Raw genomic sequence first — 18,360 nt, 5'->3', positions numbered from 1 at the left:
TTCAACATAGGTACATTCAACTTGCCACTGAGACTTTATTTAAAGGTCCTAAGACAGATGTTTAGAGTCATGATGGCTGATGGTAAAAGCAAGTCACTGAGAACTGGATTCTAATAACAGGACATAAAAGAACCTGTTTATTAGATCATTGCTTTAGGGACATATTTGAGCTGCTGAGTCATTACCTCTAACAGGTCCGCCAAATACCTCCAGTTTGATAAATTACTGACAATATTAATGTTGTTAAATTAATAGGCAGTACTAACATTCAACTGTCTGAATTTCCTCTTCTATTTGAAAAAATAAATATGTTCAGCATAGATTAGACAAAGGTTAGCTGCAGGAAGATGTTTTAACATCATAATGAAAATGGTGAACTTCAGAAGAATTACTGTATTTTTTTTAATTAATCTTTGTGGATTATCAGAAAGACCATTCAACTAAATTCAGATGTTTTCTTGCATGGCACTTACTTTAGGTTTATTCCTTAACCTTCTGTATTTTCATGACTGCTCATTTCTAATGAAAATAATTTAAAACAGAAAAATAAGAAAATAATGAAAATAAGAAATTATATTCAAACATCTTTAATCTTTGGAAATCTTGAATATTTTAGCTCTTATCTATTTACATTATTTGCAGTGGATTGTCACCATTTCTTGTAATAGATTTCAGAGACTAAGAGTGTTTCTAAGTAAAAAGTAATTCATATTATTAATACTAAGAGCAGAGGTTTTTTTCCTTTTCCTTAGAAGAACAATAATCCTAATGTATGCTATACTATAAAATTTAGAGCATGTAAGTAGCAGCTGCTCTCATGATTACCTCTTACACCATAAGGCTGAGATGTGAAGCGAGCTGCAGGAGCACAGGAACAGCTGCAATTCCTGTGCTGTGGGATCTGTCATTCCCTTGCACGTCTTGGTCCACGGGAAAGGTTTGCTCCTCGTTTCAGAAAGAAATGAGTGCTTTCTTCCCATCAGCTGGAATCTGCCATGGGTAAGTGACAGGCTCTTGCTGCCGCTGTGAGTAGTTTCATCTCTCCAGTGTCTTTTTAACCACAGCCCTGGGGAGACAGCTGTGGTATGTGGGGGATTATGCTACCGGCTGCTTCTGCACTTACCTTCCCCAAACACTCCTAGTTCTGACAGGATGACTTCGTATGAATATATATAATTTATCAACGTATGAAGTAATGCTTAAGGAAGTTAAACAAAGGTCCAACAAAACAGTATGGGAGATGGCTCTATGGAGGGTAGGACTGGTCTGTATTTCACAAGCAGAAATGCAAAACAGTGCTTAAAATTATGACAAAGTTAGAGGTGGGTCTCTATTTCTTTTTTCTTTCTTTCTTTCTTTCTTTCTTTCTTTCTCTCTCTCTCTCTCTCTCTTTCTTTCTCTCTCTCTTTCTTTCATTAAGGAAGAGGTTTTGACAGACTTTGTAGTACAGTTTGTTCTTTTTGTTATGCTTTCAAAAATTTAATACAATTCAGGGAAATGACTGAACATATCTAGGTAATAAAAGCTTGTTTTATTTTTTTTTAATAAATAAAAAATAACCTATTTCAAAATACTCTGAATATATTGATTTTTGAATACTTTACAATCATGTCAGAATTTTTCACTTAAGTAGGTCTTCATGTAGAGTTAAGCTGAATAACATTGAATTTAGAATGTCTAATTTAAAAAATTGTACCATCATATGCTTGTCAGGGAGGAAGGTGTGGGGTGAAGGGACAAGGAAGGGAGGGGGAAGCAGGGCAGGAAGGAAAGAAATTATAACAGTAAGAATAAAACATGAAAGTTTCACACAGGATTAAATGACAAATATTTTCTTTCCTCCTTGCATATTTTTTGTCAAGCTTTGATTTCACAGTAGGGAAGCAGACGTTCTCCTTCCCACCAGATTTTTCCATGTCATATTTATTCATCATAAAGAAATATAACCCCAACTGTTTTTCTTACACTCTCTCTTAAATTAAAGACAAAGGCGTAAGTATAACCAACCAAGACATGAGCACAGAAGTAACAGTAAAATAAATAAGTGAATCCAATTCACTTTGGCTATCACAGGTTATAAGCACATTCTACAAACATACTCTTTGTAATTATAAATTTATACAGAAAGCACATCTGTATTATTATTTATAATTTAGTCTTCACTAAATGGTAAATTCATGGGACATTCATTGCACATTTGTGTTGCAATATGTGTAGATGCATTCTTGCTTCGATGATGAGAGTCACAGCAGTGTTTAAAAATAAAAATAAATAAATTGAAAACGTATGCATCTAGCTCACCTTTCACAACAAATTAAGCATATTCAGATGGAGGACTGTGTCTTCCATTACAACTCTGAATTAAAGCAGTCTAAAAGTTTTGGTGTGTTTTTCTCCATTACTGAATTTCTTTCCTTGTTCTATCACTGTTCTGTGCAAAGTCACCACTGGTATTTCTCCTCATCCTCCACACTCACAAAAAGATATTCCTATTATAGCAATCATTCTCATAACATGGATATAGCTTTGATTTTTCTTCTATTTTCTTTTTCTTTGCATATTTTCTGATTTTTTGCATATGTTCTGACTGTGAAAGGAAAAGAAGATACAAAGAAGTAGTAAGCAGTACTGCAGAAGTGTAGATTCCTAAATCATCTTCTGGAAACCTCCAAATTTGGGTAAGACAGATATACATAATCTGGTAATTCTGGATTCTGCATTCTGCTCATTTAGCAGCATTCCTTCAAATAAATAAATAGTACCCTCTTTCAATGAGCTTTTTTTTTTCTCACAGATTTTTCTTTTTTAGTTGTAGGTCCTAACAAGGATATTGTAACAGTTTCAGTTGAAGTTGGAGTAAAATATGGCAGCTTAAGTGGAAATTCTGGAGTTGGATGATCCTGTTTCAAAGAGAGGTGAGTATAGGACTTATTCTTGGAAAGAAGCTCAGAGAGATGGACATGGTAGAAAGTAACCACATAATGACATATATTTAGATACAACCTTTCATTACTTACTGCACCCTCCTCAAGGTCCCAACTTTATTTAAAAAAACATGATTAACTGCTGTATTTCCTCTTCCCTGTTAGCTTTTACTATGAGGGCAGATGATTACTTACAGCTACACGTGAGGAATATGCATTCAAAATATAGAAGTGTTTTAAATAGAGCATGAAAATCACAATGGAAAATTATAGCCTAAGTATTTCAGGCTGGACATTTAACATGTGAGCTGTTTTCTGTAATTTTTCCCTTAATACCTCTGTGTGGCAGTACCCTATTCGGAAAATAAGGAAAAGGCCGTATCTCCTCTCAAGGGTGCTGTGTATTCAGATATTATGGTGGGGGCAATTTAAAATGTGCTTTGAAATTAAGTGCAGTTTTTGGATTTTTTTCTCTGAGATCATACTCTTAATGGCAAATACTTTTTTTAATTTTAAGTAACAGTTCTTGTACTGGCTGTGCCCTGGCAGTCTGAAGTATGAATCATTGCTCTGAACTCACACCAAAGTCTGTCCTATCTAGTTCAGCTTTTAAAGCATGCTTAATCATTCAATTTGGGGAGCTGAAAGCTGCCAGACCAGATGTTACCTGTATAACTCCATTAAGTACTTCAGGCTCAAGTAACAGACGTATTTCTTTCTTGTTCCGTGGAACAGATACAATATGCTCATGTAATTTATAATAAAGCATATGCACAAGAAATTGAATTTGAGTTATAAAGGGAGGTCAGTTTTTCACCTAGTTTTGAATGAATGCTGTTCTCTTTTTGGTATAACTTATTGAAAAGTAGGACTGCAAGAATGTTTTATTCATACATATAAAAGCATACTATACAGTAGTGGCTTAAAATACTGCTATGTAACTACTGCAGTTTGAGCTTGAACACAGTGAAAAATTCTAGAAGAAGAGTTGATAGCTACTTAATCTCAAACTCTGAACTGTCTCATTTTTTTCCTTTATTCTCTTAAAAGTCATGAAGGGTTTATACATCTGTACAAATGCATTGTTTTTGCACTACAACTGCAACTTTCAGCTCTTTGAAAAATTTTGGATATAACGTTGCACTCCTGTTTAGCAGATAATTCCTATTTTGCATAAAAGAAGTATCATTTTTTGACATGGGAAAAAGCTTTTTGATTGATTATGATTAATGTGCAGTTAGTTCTGTTTCTATGTGATCCTGCTATTTAGTTACCACTTGTGTGGCTTTTAAAAAGAATGATGAATGAACTTCATAATGTTCACTTTAGTTTCACTTCTGATAAACATCCAAATATTTTGATGCTTATTCAAAGCTTATCCAAAGTTTCCTAAGCTCTTGAGTCTGTAAAACTAGTCTGAACACTTAGACAGTGAAGGGCTTTCCTCATGAGGTTTCCAGTTGTTCCACTGGTGGAACCTGATGGAAATACCATGAGGTCAGCTTTTCTTCCAGTTGTTCCAAATTTTTAACATCTGGACAGAAACCGGAAGTGAGAAATCTTGCCCAGAATTTGTTTTATAGGAAAAGTTGGGTTCTAAAAATAGGTGAAGAATGACTTGTTTTATTAACTCTTCCAAACTGGTTCACCCATGACTGAAAAAATTGAGAATACAGAATTAGAGATGAATCAGGTTAATTGGTACCAGAAACTAGCCTAATCAGCTAAAACCCTTGCTCCTTGAAATCTGGTCATTTAATAAGTTACATATTCAAAGCAAAATTCATTTTTTTTTGACATTTCAGAAGCTTTCAGGGATGGGTGTTCATTTTCATTCCAGCCAAATATTTGGTTATACCTGCTAGGGTAGAACACAGAACTGTGTTATCTCAATTTGTACAAAAAATACTTGTTTCCTCCTCATATTAATATTCTGGGGGAGACACCAGCAACCGGTGTTACCTTCTTTAAATAGCTCTAACTTCTGGGTTAGTCTGCGTAGAAGGTTAAGGAGTTCATCTGGTGTTTAATTTAACTGATGGCATTGAAATGACTTACAGGTACACAGACACTTTTTTAGATAAAAGAATTGGGTAGCTTATTGTGATCTACTCTCTTATCTGATAACTAATAATTTCAAAGTATACTTAGTAGAAATGAATGAGCTCTTCGATGAAGCCCTGATTTTCAATTCTTTCATGATCTTGTGTTTCCTGTGTTGCTTCTCCTTGTGCTCTGTATCACACCACAAATGACTAGCTTTGCCTGCATATCCTCTGATTCTATAAGCTCTTGCTAACCATATTTATCTTCCTGTTGAGATACCAGAGACCAGTTCAGATCAGGTCCCTAATAAATGTTCATGGCTGATGCCAACATCATCATCCTACAGGTTCTTCATAACAATAAAGTGTCTCACCTTGTAATGTCAGCATTTCTCCTATGTTCATTGATCTGAAGCTGGGAAAAGTTCAGAGTCTCCTCTTACCCTTGAGACAAAATGAAAGTCTAGTAAACCTTTATAAGTGGGTGAGCCTGGAGACCCAGCATCCTCCCCAATCAGAAATGTGTGTAAGGACAGCACTGACAGCGTGCTCCATGCATTTAGGGCCTCTGGAATGCTTGATCATGGGTAAGGAGATGAAATGGGCTGAAAAGAATGACACTGATTAAAAACGGGAAATGTTTTGTGAAAACTCCCCAAATTATCTCTGCCCAGACTGTCTCTTGCTTTGCTTGAGGTCACAGGCTTTGCAGATTTTTTTGGAGTGCAATGTGTTCAGACACTCTATATGCCATGCTCTCAGCACTTCATCAGAGACATTTCATCTGGCACAAAGCACAGCATTTTAGCCATTGGTAACCTCAGTACAGGAAGTATTTTATAACCTAAGTTTCGTACGCATATAAAAAGCACACAGAGGAAGTACCACTAAGGCAAACATATGAGTGTATGTTAGCTCCTGAGCTTCTGCACATGCATTGTAAAATTACAGTAGGGTCACTGTTCACTTCATGATTGTCTTCAGGAGACAAAAGAAATTAAATTCAGTGCAACCATTTATAGACAGTACCACCAATTATGAACTTTAGCGAACATGGTCCTTCTAGTTCCCTACCCGCCAGGTCCCTGGAAGCCCATACTTACATGGTACTGGGTCACACATAGTAGCTGAATGCCATTTCACCCTGCCTTCTGGATCAGCAGTCCACAAGAAACATTCACTCACTCAGCATTAAGGCACCCCTGCACTGCACACAGACAAAACCATCTCATTAAGGACCATAGTGAAAACTGACTTGCCACCTCTTTGGTTCCTTAGTAGTGGGAACTGGCCCTATCTGGACAGCATCTTTAGGCTGAGGGGAAAAGAGCTCTCCAGAAACAAGAACTGAAGACAGAAACCTGTCTCTTCCTTTGATTACCTCATCTACTCCTGAAGCAGAAAGGGAAGGCTCTTTGTGGTCTCTCAAATGCAGGAAAAGAAGGAAAGAGGCTATGTTTAGAGACCTTCTGGCAGACACAGTAGAAAAGCCAGGAAGTTCAGGCAGATTCTCTGGACTGTGAAAGGTGGCTTCCACTGTGACCCACTAGGGGCAAAGAAGGTTGACCTGGGCTGGGAAGTCTGGGTGAGATAGAAGACCCTCAAGAAGGAAGAGCTGCAGGACTGTAAAGATTATTTTATTTCAAAGCATAATGAAACAGGGTCCTAGTCTGCTGTATCTCAACACTCTGAAATAATTCTTGAATTATAAGTATTGGGAGCAGCAGTTCAAATCAGCCCTGTACCTTCACCTTTTAGATCAAAGTCCAGACTTTGATCCTCAAAACCAGCTTCTGGGAGCTCACCTTTGAACTTATAAACTCAGCTGGAAGTATCTACCATGTTTTCTCCAAGATAGGAGAATGGCCAGGCAGAAAGCCAGGAATGGTTGTAGGGTATAAAGCCAAATTTTTTTTCCCTTAGACTTTTTGAGAATGCATATGATCTTGAAATTTTGTGATAAGTTTATAGCATTGCACTATTTATTTTAAGCTTCCTTTTTATTGTTGTGTGTTCAAGTGTTTTCTCTTTTGCACTGTTACAGGCACCACAGTTTCAGTATTCACACTTCTTTGAAAAATAAACACAGCTTTTCCTAAAAGTGATTGATATAGTAAGGAGGAAAGTTTCAAAAGAAAAGTTCCAAGAAAATTACTGTTTCTAAGACCTTAAAGTGAAGTATCAATATATAAAGTGTGACTTTTCATACTATTATTTCATGGAACATGCTTTAATATTCTTACAAAATATTTTAGAAAGGCCCATGCAATGTTGTACAAAATGTAAGGACATAATCCTAACCGTAAGTTAAAAATAAAAAATAAATAAAAAATAAATAAAAAATGAGAGAGAGAAAGATAGAACAAAGTCATAAAAATCAGGGCCTGTAAAATTCATACAAGTATTTTTCACTATTAATATTTCATGCCACAGTCTGGAATATTCATAGATATGCTATCCCTGTACCTAACAGTATTCAGCAACCACAGTTTGTAGTTTAATAAAAATAAAGCGTCATTGCCACTACAGACACAGTAAGAAAAGAATGAAAAGATCTTCTTGCCTTTCTGTTGGTATCCCCCAGTATATATCCATATAAAGAGTTTTTCACTGGTTGATCACAGCATTGTTTCCCAGACTTTGATGATTTTTTTCCTCTTACGCATATTGTGCAGAACAGAGCATGCCATGTTAACTTGAGACAGGTCTTGCAAGGTAGCCTGCAGTCACTCACTCTGAGACAGAGACCTTAAAATCACTTTAATCCATGCACACAAATTCTATTGCTAAGCAGCAGCATGACACACATCAGATATCAGGCTTCCGCAGCTATGGCAGCAGTAGATTAATTACCTCAAAATTACAAAGGGAACATTAACTTCATTCTTTTCCATATTGGTCTTGAAAGTAAATATTCGTTCTTTTCATTTTTTCACTACATGCAAATGGTGAATTTCCAGTGTCTTGAACCCTTTTGTAACATCTTGTGTTAATACAGTTTAGCAACATGATGATTAGCCACACTGTGGAAGTTAGCAGGAAATATCTGTAGCTGTTAAAAAGATGTCTGTTATACTTACAAAGAATTTGTTTCAACAGTGATATTAGGCTTCACAATTGATTTAAAAGCATTGTCTTCAGAGAAGTAATCTCTCTCCAAGTACCCACCCTACACCAAGTAGTTTTGCTATTGATTAAAGGCAGATGTGGCACAGTGAGCTGCTACCAGATAAAGATGCCCATTTTCTCAAGAGCAGTTGGCCTGCAGTTTGCTGCTCTGCAACTCTGAGACAGTCTCCAGAAGAAAAGTCCTACTTTGTCATCCAGAAAGTCTAACTGCTTGTTATCCCCACAGCACAACACTGTCATTTCTAACCAGGTAGTGTTTGGTTTTGTGATCCTGAAGTAGCAAGGATATTGCTGTGAAAGAGAAAGTTCCTTCAGGAAACACTTTCTACAGTTCTTGTTCTCTCTTGCAGCATGGGGGAGCTCTGCCTTGGTATAAAATCTCCCCAGTTGCATTGCTTTTGACTGACAAAATTTAAGCCACTTGGTGGGGTACCATCATATATTTCCCCAGAAACGTGTGTACATATGTATATATATATATATATATATGAGTTGTTATATACGTGCTTACATAAATACATATATGACTAGTTTTCCTAATATAAAGCAGCTTCTGCTGGTTTGGATATCAAGAGCAAACTGAGAACAGAGAATTAACAAAAAGCAACAGCTCAATGAAAGCATGACAAGAGAAAAATCCCATGTTTTTTTTTTTTTTTTTTTTTTTTTTTTTTTTTTTGCTCCACTCCCAGGTTCTGGAATTGCAGGCACTGCTGTTACCTTCCAAGTAGGGAAGAAAGATTAAGTTTCCAACATAGCCGGAAGATACACACTGCACACGAACAGCAGACTGACATCTTCCAGATGCTATTGCCTTACTGTGTACATCACGTACACAGTGAGTCCAATATGCCCAGGAGATATTGAGCGTAATTGTCAATTGATCTGCACCTGCACAGCAAGTCCAATGCATTTTAGATGCACAAACTTCATTGCACCTGTGATGTAAATGCATGAGTACAATAAATCCAGGTGACAAGAACTTGCAGGTTTATTGCCCAAGCACAAACTGACTGTACATAATAGAGTAAGTCTTACATGCATCAATACATTGGACTCATTGCAAATGCAACATAAAGTTGTTCTACACAACCTTTAGACATCCTGAAATAGAGCAGATGATTGCTACAGAAAACAGCAGGGCACCTGACTGCAAGTCTGGGAGGAGAGCTGGCACGTACCTCTCCCAGTGCCGCCAAGTGCCCTGGGGGGATCCATCCTGTGCACCAGACCCAGAGGCAGGGTGGAAAGCAGAGCAATACCTGCTCAGAGCACAGAGTCCTGGATGTAGAGGAAAGGCCTAGCGTGCACAATACTGTTCATACTGCACACCTGTGAGCTGCAGCTGGCCATGGTGATGTGGCTAACCCAGACCCAGCAGATCCTGTGCCCATGGTCAGTGCCAGGAAGTTACAGTGAAAGGAAGGCTACAGCTGTCTGTTTATAAAGACAGATGATAAAAATTGACCAGAATGAGTGAATATTAATGTTCAGTACAAAGTTCATGAAAAGTTGGGATTTTTTTTTTAATAGGAACTTGTTTTTAAGTACTATTGCGTGCTAACTGCATTAAATGATTCACTATGTCAAGTCTTCTCTTTCTCCATCCTTCCTAACCCTGCCAGTGCAGATCCAAGGAGTATTGTGAAAATTTGGGATTTCTTTCGTGACCTTGTGCTTTGCTGTTTCCCTTGCTATCATTTGAATGCTTTGATCCTCAGCTCCGGTGCAGTACCATGTTCTTCAGATTTCAGTGGAACAACGCAACTGCAGATCACCAGCAAATAGTGCAAACTACCATCTTCCCAAAGCGGTGCCCAGGACTGAGGTGTGGGCCAGCACAGCCTGTGTGAGCAGCATACAGAAATGTATGTTTGCATGCTTCAGAAAGAAGATGGATCAGAGATGCATGGACTTTACCCACCTATCTTCTATCCCAAGAGCAGAGAAAAACGGCACACTTTAACTGTCTTGGGTTCTGCACTGGCAACCCTGGGACACAGCACGGAGGTTTGTTTCCCACAGTCACGCAGGCAGGCCTGCCTGTGCTTACCCCATCCACCTACAGATGTGCACTGTGCGTTTGACCCCAGAGATGCTGCGAGGAGGCTGCGAGCACCGCGGCTGCTGTCCCTAGCACGGCACCTCCCCAGCGCTGCCCTGCGTCCCCTGGGGGTGCCACCGGGGCTGCGCGCACCCCCTGCGAGGTGAGCTTGCTTGAGGTCTGCGCACCCCAAAAACCGGCGAGGCGGGGGCAGCCCCTGCTCCTGTCCCTGCCCCTGTCCCTGTCCCTGTCCCAGCGGGGAAGCTCCGCGCTGCCCCGAAGTTTCCCCGAGTTGTGCCGAGAGAGGCAGCTCCCTGGAGGGGGGGATCACGGCGGAGGAGGAGGAGGAGGAGGAGGACTCGGGAGGAGGAGGAGGAGCGGATCGGCGCGGTCCCGGCCGCCGCGGGCGGCGTGTGCGGGGGCGGGTGTGGAAGAGAGGTGGGCAAACAGCGATGACCTTTGTGAGGAGCCCGTGAGGGAGCGGGGCCAGAGGCAGAGCGAGCGGCAGCGGGGGAGGATGGTGGCTGCGAGCCGGAGGAGAGCCGCCCCGTAATGTCACCATGTAAGTCCCTTCTTCGGACTCGGGCGGGGGCTGCCGCTTGCCGCCCGCGGCGCTCGGGGAGCGCGGAAAACCCCGCGGGCTCCGTCGTCGGGCGAGAAAACCCGGGCCGTATCGGCTGGGCTCCCCGCTCCCCTCCGCGCAGTAGGTGATGAGTAATGTCAGGTCTGAGCCGCGCGGATAGGTAGGGCTGAAGGAATGGGGAAACGAGAGTTTCACCTCGGCGGCGGGGAGGGCAGGACAGCCCCGGCTCTGCCCCGGGCGGGCTGCGGCTGCTGCCGGTGTGCCCCGCGGGGTCCCGGGCGGCTGCTGCCTCTCCTCGAGCCCCGTAATCCGGCTCCCAAGACGTCTCCCGTCAGTCTCTCTCTGCTTGGAGGCAAGTAGCGAAACCCTCGGCCCCGCTGCCTGCCGTGCCCGCCGGTGCCCGAAGCACCCAGCCCGGCCGCAGCCCCGCGGCCGCTCACGTCGAGGAGCCCCGGGCACGGCAGGCGCCGGTGCCAGCCCCCCAGGTGCGCCGACAACACGAGCAAGGAAAGAGGGCGAGGGCGAGGGCGGGCCGGGCAGGCTCCACAAAAACTTCCCAGCCCCGCCGCTCCTCCCTGCAGCGCTCGGCGGGCTGCGGAGGCAGCGAGGGGCTCCGCTGCTCTACCGTCCGTCTGTCCGGCCGGCCGGCCGCCTGGCCCTGGGCAGGCCTTGCAGTGGCCTCTGGGTGCCTTCCCCAAAATGTTTTGCCTTTGCTGACACGCTCCCGCCGAAGGTACTGGCAGCTCTGGGCTTAGGCGTGTCGGCGGTGCGCTCACGGCCAGGTGGGAGAGGACCTGTGGCTGGACGTGAAGGGGAGCGGGGCAAGGGGGCAGAGGCAGGGCTTTGGGCGGTGTGCGGGGAAATTGAGGCATAACTGAGAAATGGTTCCTGAAGAACTGGCGCTGCGGTGCTGCCCAGCTACATATACTCAACAAATGGGTTGCCTGCAACTCGGAAAAGTTCCTTTTGGAAGGCAAGCCAAGGTGCTGAGATGGGGCTTAGTACAGCTGGCATTGTTTAAATTACACGGCAATGTCATTTTCTTCATTTCAGTCGATGAGCGTGAGGGTGTTTTCTAGGTTGACTGTAAGAACAATTAGAAACATGTCAGGCTTAACAGAATGAAAGTTTCAAATGGCATTGTGTAATTAATCTTTCAAAAATCTTTTAAAGTGAGGGTTTCAAAATTAAAATCGACTCCTAGGCTAATCTGCAGGAACTGAAATGTGAGTTGTAATCGCCTTCACTTGTAGTTCTACGTAAGAGTGATTAAGCTTAAGATCTTTTTGTTTACAACCTATATAAAAATTGTGAAATTGATGTTATCTGTCTTTTTAATTTTAAACTGTCAGCAACATTTTTTCTTACCAGCTTTAGACATGTCAAAGACCAAAGAAAGTCATGTCACTCTGCCTGCGGCAGTATTCACATCCCACTGTGGGGAACTTTGCGAAGCTTTGAACAAGGAAGATGGTGTATTCAAATATCTGTTCCATGATTTGAGACCATGCAGTATACAAATGATATGCTCCAGGATTATTCACATTTTGTGTATATTTTCTTGCAGAGCTGTGTACTCCCTAAAAGATGATGAAGTTGCACTAGCTGACAAGTGGCACGTAGAGTTTTGTAGTTAGATGAAGCAATGCTCCCACTAATTTAATCTTTAACTGAGTTGTTACCATCCATATATGGTTTAGATAAATTACATGTCTATTTCGCTCTTCTGGAATGAATTGTGAATAAGCCCATTGTCTCCCTATGTTATAGGAAATGAAAGTAGCTGTGGACTGGACTATTGGATTGGTAGCTAGAGCGCATAGCTGGCCTTGTCTCAGTGTCAGCAAGGCAATAATGCCAGTTCATAGAAAACTTAGTAGTTCTTCTGTAAGACTCCATGGAAGGACACTTCCTAATTATTATTATTATTTTTTTGGGGGGGGAGGAGGAGGCAGTATTACATAGATTGCCGTCATGAAGCTACATCAAACTATAATGGATGTACCTCTACCATAGGTGTTTTAATAGTCCCCAAATATACTCAGTAATATGTTGTTCTGCTTCTTTTTTTGACAACATGTGATGATATGTTCAGAGCTGCTAGCTTGTTACCAGTGGGGGACTGAACAGGGCTTTTTCAGTTACATTGAAATAAAATAGGGGGGAAACAAAAACAAAAACAAAACAAAACAAAAAAAAAAAACATTGTGGCCTATGTTAATCAATTTTAATGTATCCAGGGTTAAAGATGGAAAAAATCTGCAAGTGTTCTGAAACTGGGTCATCATCTTTATTATGGATTCCTTTTCTTACTTAACTTTTTGGTGTGTTTTAGTATGTTGCATTTCTCATGTCCTGTCTCTGTCTTCTCTCATATTAAAAGACAGAATACTTCATTTTAATACTGTTTAAGAGAAGAACACAAAACTGAAGGGGTCTCTTGTGTCATCAAGTCAGTGCTGTTGCACTGGTCAGATGTTATCAAATCATCCCTTGATAAGCTATAAACTAGTCCACAACTGTTTGCTAATTTTTCTGTTAAATTATTCGTATGGTGTTTGGGTTCCACTCTAGACATTAACACTAATAATCAAGAAAATGAGGTTTATAATAAACATAAGCTTAGTGGGTATAAACAAGTGAATAACATTTCCATTTTCTTTTTTCTTTTAAAATTCCTGGCAAGTATTTACTAGTTGCTTTGACTCCTTTTCATAATTACATAACTATCAGAGAAGGATTTGGGTATGGAAAAAGCCTTTTTCTTGACAGAGTGTTACCTGACTTCCATCCATGACAAATTTTTGTATGAACAAAGGTGCACACCACAGTGTAAGACTATGAGCAGCCAGGTTTCTGAATTTTGTGTTTTTGTCTATGCAAGATCTCAAAAATGTGCACATAAGTGACCTTCTTGCTCACATATAGCACTCTGCTCCAGGTTATGCTTTGTACCATGGATAACCAAAAGTCTTCTCCAAAAGAAACAGATCTGACTCATAGTGCCTGCATTAGTCAACTGCTTTGGTAGCAAGTTTATTCTGTGGTCTTTCTTGTTTGAGTTTGATAAGCTTTTATTTTAGCCATCTGAAATAATGTCATAAATAAAATTGTTTTGTCCTCTAACAATACTGAATGTAGGTGAAGGAGATGGCTTTGCTACTTTTTACATATTTATTTGTTCATTTCGGTGGAGAAATGTATATTTTTGTAGCGATTGTGTAAATATCTTTTTTAAGCCTTTTTAAGCCTTTTCCTCTGGGGAAAAATCTTTATAGTAATTCCTTTCTGCTTTTCTCCACTTATTTATGCTCTGTTCTGTTGTTGATTATCCATGTTCTTGAAATCTTTCTTGACTTGTGCTTTTTACAAAAGTGAGGATGAGGAAACATATTGTAAACTAACATGGAGTACTGGCTTATGAGTGTTACCACAATGCAAGTAAACATTAGCAAACACAAATTGGCCAATTTAAATAATAGTTTGGTCAGACTAACACAGAATCTCAGATTCTTTAAGAAGGGCACTAAAGGCAATGTGACTGGGTAGATGCACTCGAAACCTAGGCAGTAGAAACTCACCAGATTATTTTTTTTCTTGTGTACATCAAAAGTTGTGCATTGGATTCTCCAGCTATTAAATGAGAAACAAATGCATCTGGGAGCATATGTATGCATGCTGTATATGTTCCGATGTGTATATAACTGTTTGTGACTTAAAAGGACTTCTGTTCAAAGTAAGTTTTCTAAATTAATATTAAGGGCATTGTGGATTTATGAATTATATACATTGAACAGTAAATGTTCCCAAAGCTCAGCATTCTGTTGTCTGAGATTTTAACAGAGATTTATAGGTCATTAAGTTGAAGAACAATACTTCCATTGTTGGATAATCTGGTTATTTTTTGTGTCTGGCTTCATCAAAGAGATTCTTGTATTTCAGAGCCCAGTGTGTTCAGTGCTTGTCTTCAACACTTGTTAAGTTTGACTTTACAATATCTTAGAGAAATAAATCAGCTTCAAATTCCAAATTTGATACAAGTACCCATAAAGAACTGGACTTCTTTTGTAATCAGATGCTTTTGCCATGTAACACTGCACTGAAGTGAGAGCTGACTGACTGCAGCAGTCAGTTGAAGTGTCATTTACCTGGGCCCATTGGCATCTAGCCCATAGGAGCTGTTTAATGAACTACCACTTTTAAAACTGAAACATAAGTTGTTCCTTTACAATGGTTTATCTTTCTGCATTAAGTTTGGCTTGTCTACTTTACAGAACTTCACTTTGGGAAGCAACAGTAGCCGATACTGGGAAAAGATTTACATTTGCCCTCAGGTTTCACTAGCAGGTTCACAGCAGCCTCTGTGGAGCAGAAGACTGTTTTCACAAGTTTAGAAAAAATAAGTATTCTTGCCACTGAGTGTGAACTCCTCTGTACTTTCTTTTACTTACCTCTTTCATGTTTCCAGCCTGACAGATAATACCAGTGGCACTTGCAAACAACTTTCTCCTTTCTATATTGAATACGCACTATCCTGGAAGACATCTGTGTTAACCAATGTTTCTTCATGACTACTTATTTGTGGTTCTTCATCATGTACTGTTGCTGGCCACAGACTTGTGAAATATTTGCGGGATTCTGCTAAAGATTTTCTTCCAGTATTACTAGGTAATATCTCACTGTACTAAAGTCAGTTACTGGTTGTCATTGCCAAATAGGAGTTGGAAGGAGTTGGTCAAAATAATTTGTGTTGTTTCACAATTCGTTCCTTGCTTGTTGAATAAAATGAGACAGGAGTATAATAAAGCACTATTAATTTTGGATTTGACCAGATTCATTACAAGTCTCCTTTCTTGTTTCCCCTTTTGCACACTATGAAGGAATCATTTTTGTTTAGCGATTTAAGGTCGTATACACTACAAATCAAAGAAAACTTTAACTTCAAGTTATAAATAATAATGATTTTTATATAACTGCATTAGTTTTGCTAAATAATAAACATGTCCTTGACTTCACTGGCAACACAGATGAGCCCCTAGATTTAGGCAAAGAAAGTTTCAGGATTTTCATTAAAGCTGTCGAGTTAAAATATTCTAGCTATCAAAATACTATCAGTGAAAAATATTGAAAGACTGATCAAGAGCAGAGGCAAAATCTCACACAGTATCTTTGTATAGTTAATAACAAATACACATTTTGTATATACAGCATAAACATATTTGTATATGTAAATTATGCAAATTATATACATTTGCAAAAGTTTTATTTTACTGTTTATCCAATTTACATAATTTACAATCTCAAAAAAAAAAAAAAACCAACACCTCACCTTCTTTGATTCTTTTACTGAAATATCACCACGTCTGTCTGCTTAGAAGCCTGGTGATAACCAGTCTTCCACCTTGTTGTCTGTTAAGGACCAGACAACATTTCTGACCCCTTGTAGCAAGAGTGGAAACTTACACATGTGGTCAAGCAATACTAGGGCCATCCAACATGTTCAGGTGCTACTGTATTTGCTGCTAGTTACTAGTTTAACTAATAACAGTATTTTCACATTTTCTTGGTTTCTTGTAAAGCTTCCTGAATTGTTGCTTGATTTTTTTTTAATTATTTTTTTCCAACAGGATGTCTCATATAAGTGAGATGTGGTGTTATCACTGGAAATGGAAGCTGCAGCACTGTGTCTACTTGTTTACCGTGTATATTATATGCATGCAGCAAACAGGTAAGTTAGCAAATTATTTTCCTGTTTACATAAATGGACTAGGTGCCTGTCTGCTGACTAAAGATTATGCTAATGTATGACTGAAATATGTACAGTGTAACATTTTGATGAAAATTATGTATTATATTTTTTGTATTATATATTTGCTGTTTTGATTGGTTGTGCCATCTTTATTGCTACTGTTCAATTTTCTTGTTTTTTTATCATTTGGTTGTTATTCTTTGTTATTTTTTCTTTGACTTTGTACTCTTAATTCATTCATCTTCCTTTTCTTCTGCTTTTATCTTGTCAATACCCACATCTCTCTTGAATTTCTCATGGTTGCTGAAATATTGCAAGTAATTGTGTAATTCATCCATTTTCCACAGTAAAGTCTGTGCCTGTAGATTATGTATTCAGTAATCCTTCACTCCAGTTACTGTTGAAAACTGTAAAATAACTGTAATGTGCTTATTATTTTTAAACTCTTTTAAAAAGAATTAGCCTGCACCCCAGAGGGAAAAGGCAGGGCTTGGGAGAATGATGAACTGCCCACTGTAGGAGATCAGTTTCAGGACCAGCTAAGGTGCTAAAGGTGCAAAAGTCAATTGGACCTGATGAGATAAATGCATGAACTCCTCAGGGGTCCTGAGGGAACTGGTGGATGAGATTGCTAAGCCACTGTCCTTCATATTTGAGAAGTCATAGCAGTCCGGTGAAGTTCCACTGACTGGAAGTGGGAAAACATAACCCCCATTTTCATGCCAGTCAGTCTCATCTCAGCCTTGCAAGACCATAAGGCAGATTCTCCTGGAAACTATACTATGACACATGGAAAATAAAGAGGTGACTGGTGACACCCAATATGGCTGCACTAAAGGCAGATCATGCCTAACAAATCTGGTGACGTTCTATGATGGGGTTGCAGCATTGGTGGATAGGGAAAGAGCAACTGACATCATCTGCCTGGACTTGTGCAAGGCATCTGACATTGTCTCCCATGGTATCCTTGTCTCTAAGTTGGAGAGACAGGGATTTCATGGATGGAATACTAGGTAAGTAATGAATAGGCTGTCTGGTTGAACTCCAAGAGTCATGGTCAATGCCCAAGTGGAGATAAGTAATGAGTGGTGTTCCTCAGGGGTCAATATTGGAATCATTGCTATTTAACATCTTTGTCAGTGACACAGACAGAGGGATTGAGTGCGCCCTCAGTAAGTTTGCTGATGACACCAAGCTGTGTGGTAGTTGGCATTCTGGAGAGAAGGGATGCCATCCAGAGGGACCTGGACAGGGTTGAGAGGTGGGCCAGTGTGGACCTCATGAGGTTCAACAAGGCCAAGTCCAAGGTCCTGCACCTGGGTCAGGGCAATCCCACAAATGCAGGCTAGGCAGAGAATGGATAGAAGGCAGCCCTGAGGAGAAGAATCTGGGGGTGATGGTGGATGAGAAACTTAACGTGAGCCAACAGTATTCTCTTGCAGCCCAGGAAGCCAGCTGTATCCTAGGCTGCATCAAAAGAAGAGTGGCTAGTAGGCTGAAGGAGGTGATTCTCCCTGTCTACTTTGCTCTTGTGAGACCCCACCTGGAGTGCTGTGTTCCGCTCTAGGGCCACAGCACAAGAAGTACATGGATGTATTAGAATGAGTCCAGAGGAGGGCTTTGAGAATGGTCAAAGGGATGGAGCTCCTCTCATGTGAAGATAGCATGAGGAAGTTGGGTTTGTTTCAGCCTGGAGAAAAGAAGGCTCCAGGAGACCTTATAGTGGCCTTCCAGTACCTAAAAGGGACCTACAGGAAAGCTGGGAGGACTCTTTTTCAGGGAGTGTAGTGATAGGACTGAGTAATGGTTTCAAACTAAAAGAGGGTAGGTTTAGATTAGATATTTGAAGAAATGCTTTACTCAAGGAGTAGTGAGGCACTGGAACA

General features: G+C 40.2%; 1 protein-coding gene across 10 annotated transcripts in view; it reads left to right on the top strand.

Annotated features, from left to right (window-relative positions):
* Positions 1–855: 855 nt before the first annotated feature.
* Positions 856–18,360, top strand: part of ADGRG6 (adhesion G protein-coupled receptor G6) — a 120,955-nt gene continuing 103,450 nt past the window's right edge. For 4 of the 10 annotated variants that reach the window (XM_038176570.2, XM_072035961.1, XM_038176569.2 and 1 more), the window contains exons 1-5: positions 856–999; positions 2,597–2,678; positions 2,810–2,915; positions 9,820–10,305; positions 16,353–16,453. In XM_038176570.2, coding sequence (XP_038032498.2) covers positions 9,965–10,305; positions 16,353–16,453 — 442 coding nt within the window. In that variant the 5' untranslated portion in view covers positions 856–999; positions 2,597–2,678; positions 2,810–2,915; positions 9,820–9,964. Of the gene's footprint in view, positions 1,000–2,596; positions 2,679–2,809; positions 2,916–9,819; positions 10,306–10,417; positions 10,705–11,035; positions 11,508–16,352; positions 16,454–18,360 lie in introns of those variants that run through there. The other 6 variants (XM_072035962.1, XM_072035964.1, XM_038176572.2 and 3 more) reach the window with 6 other exon arrangements.

Source organism: Anas platyrhynchos, chromosome 3, assembly GCF_047663525.1.
Source record: "Anas platyrhynchos isolate ZD024472 breed Pekin duck chromosome 3, IASCAAS_PekinDuck_T2T, whole genome shotgun sequence".
Classification (NCBI taxonomy): domain Eukaryota; kingdom Metazoa; phylum Chordata; class Aves; order Anseriformes; family Anatidae; genus Anas; species Anas platyrhynchos.
This window is presented reverse-complemented; position numbering and strand designations above follow the sequence as displayed.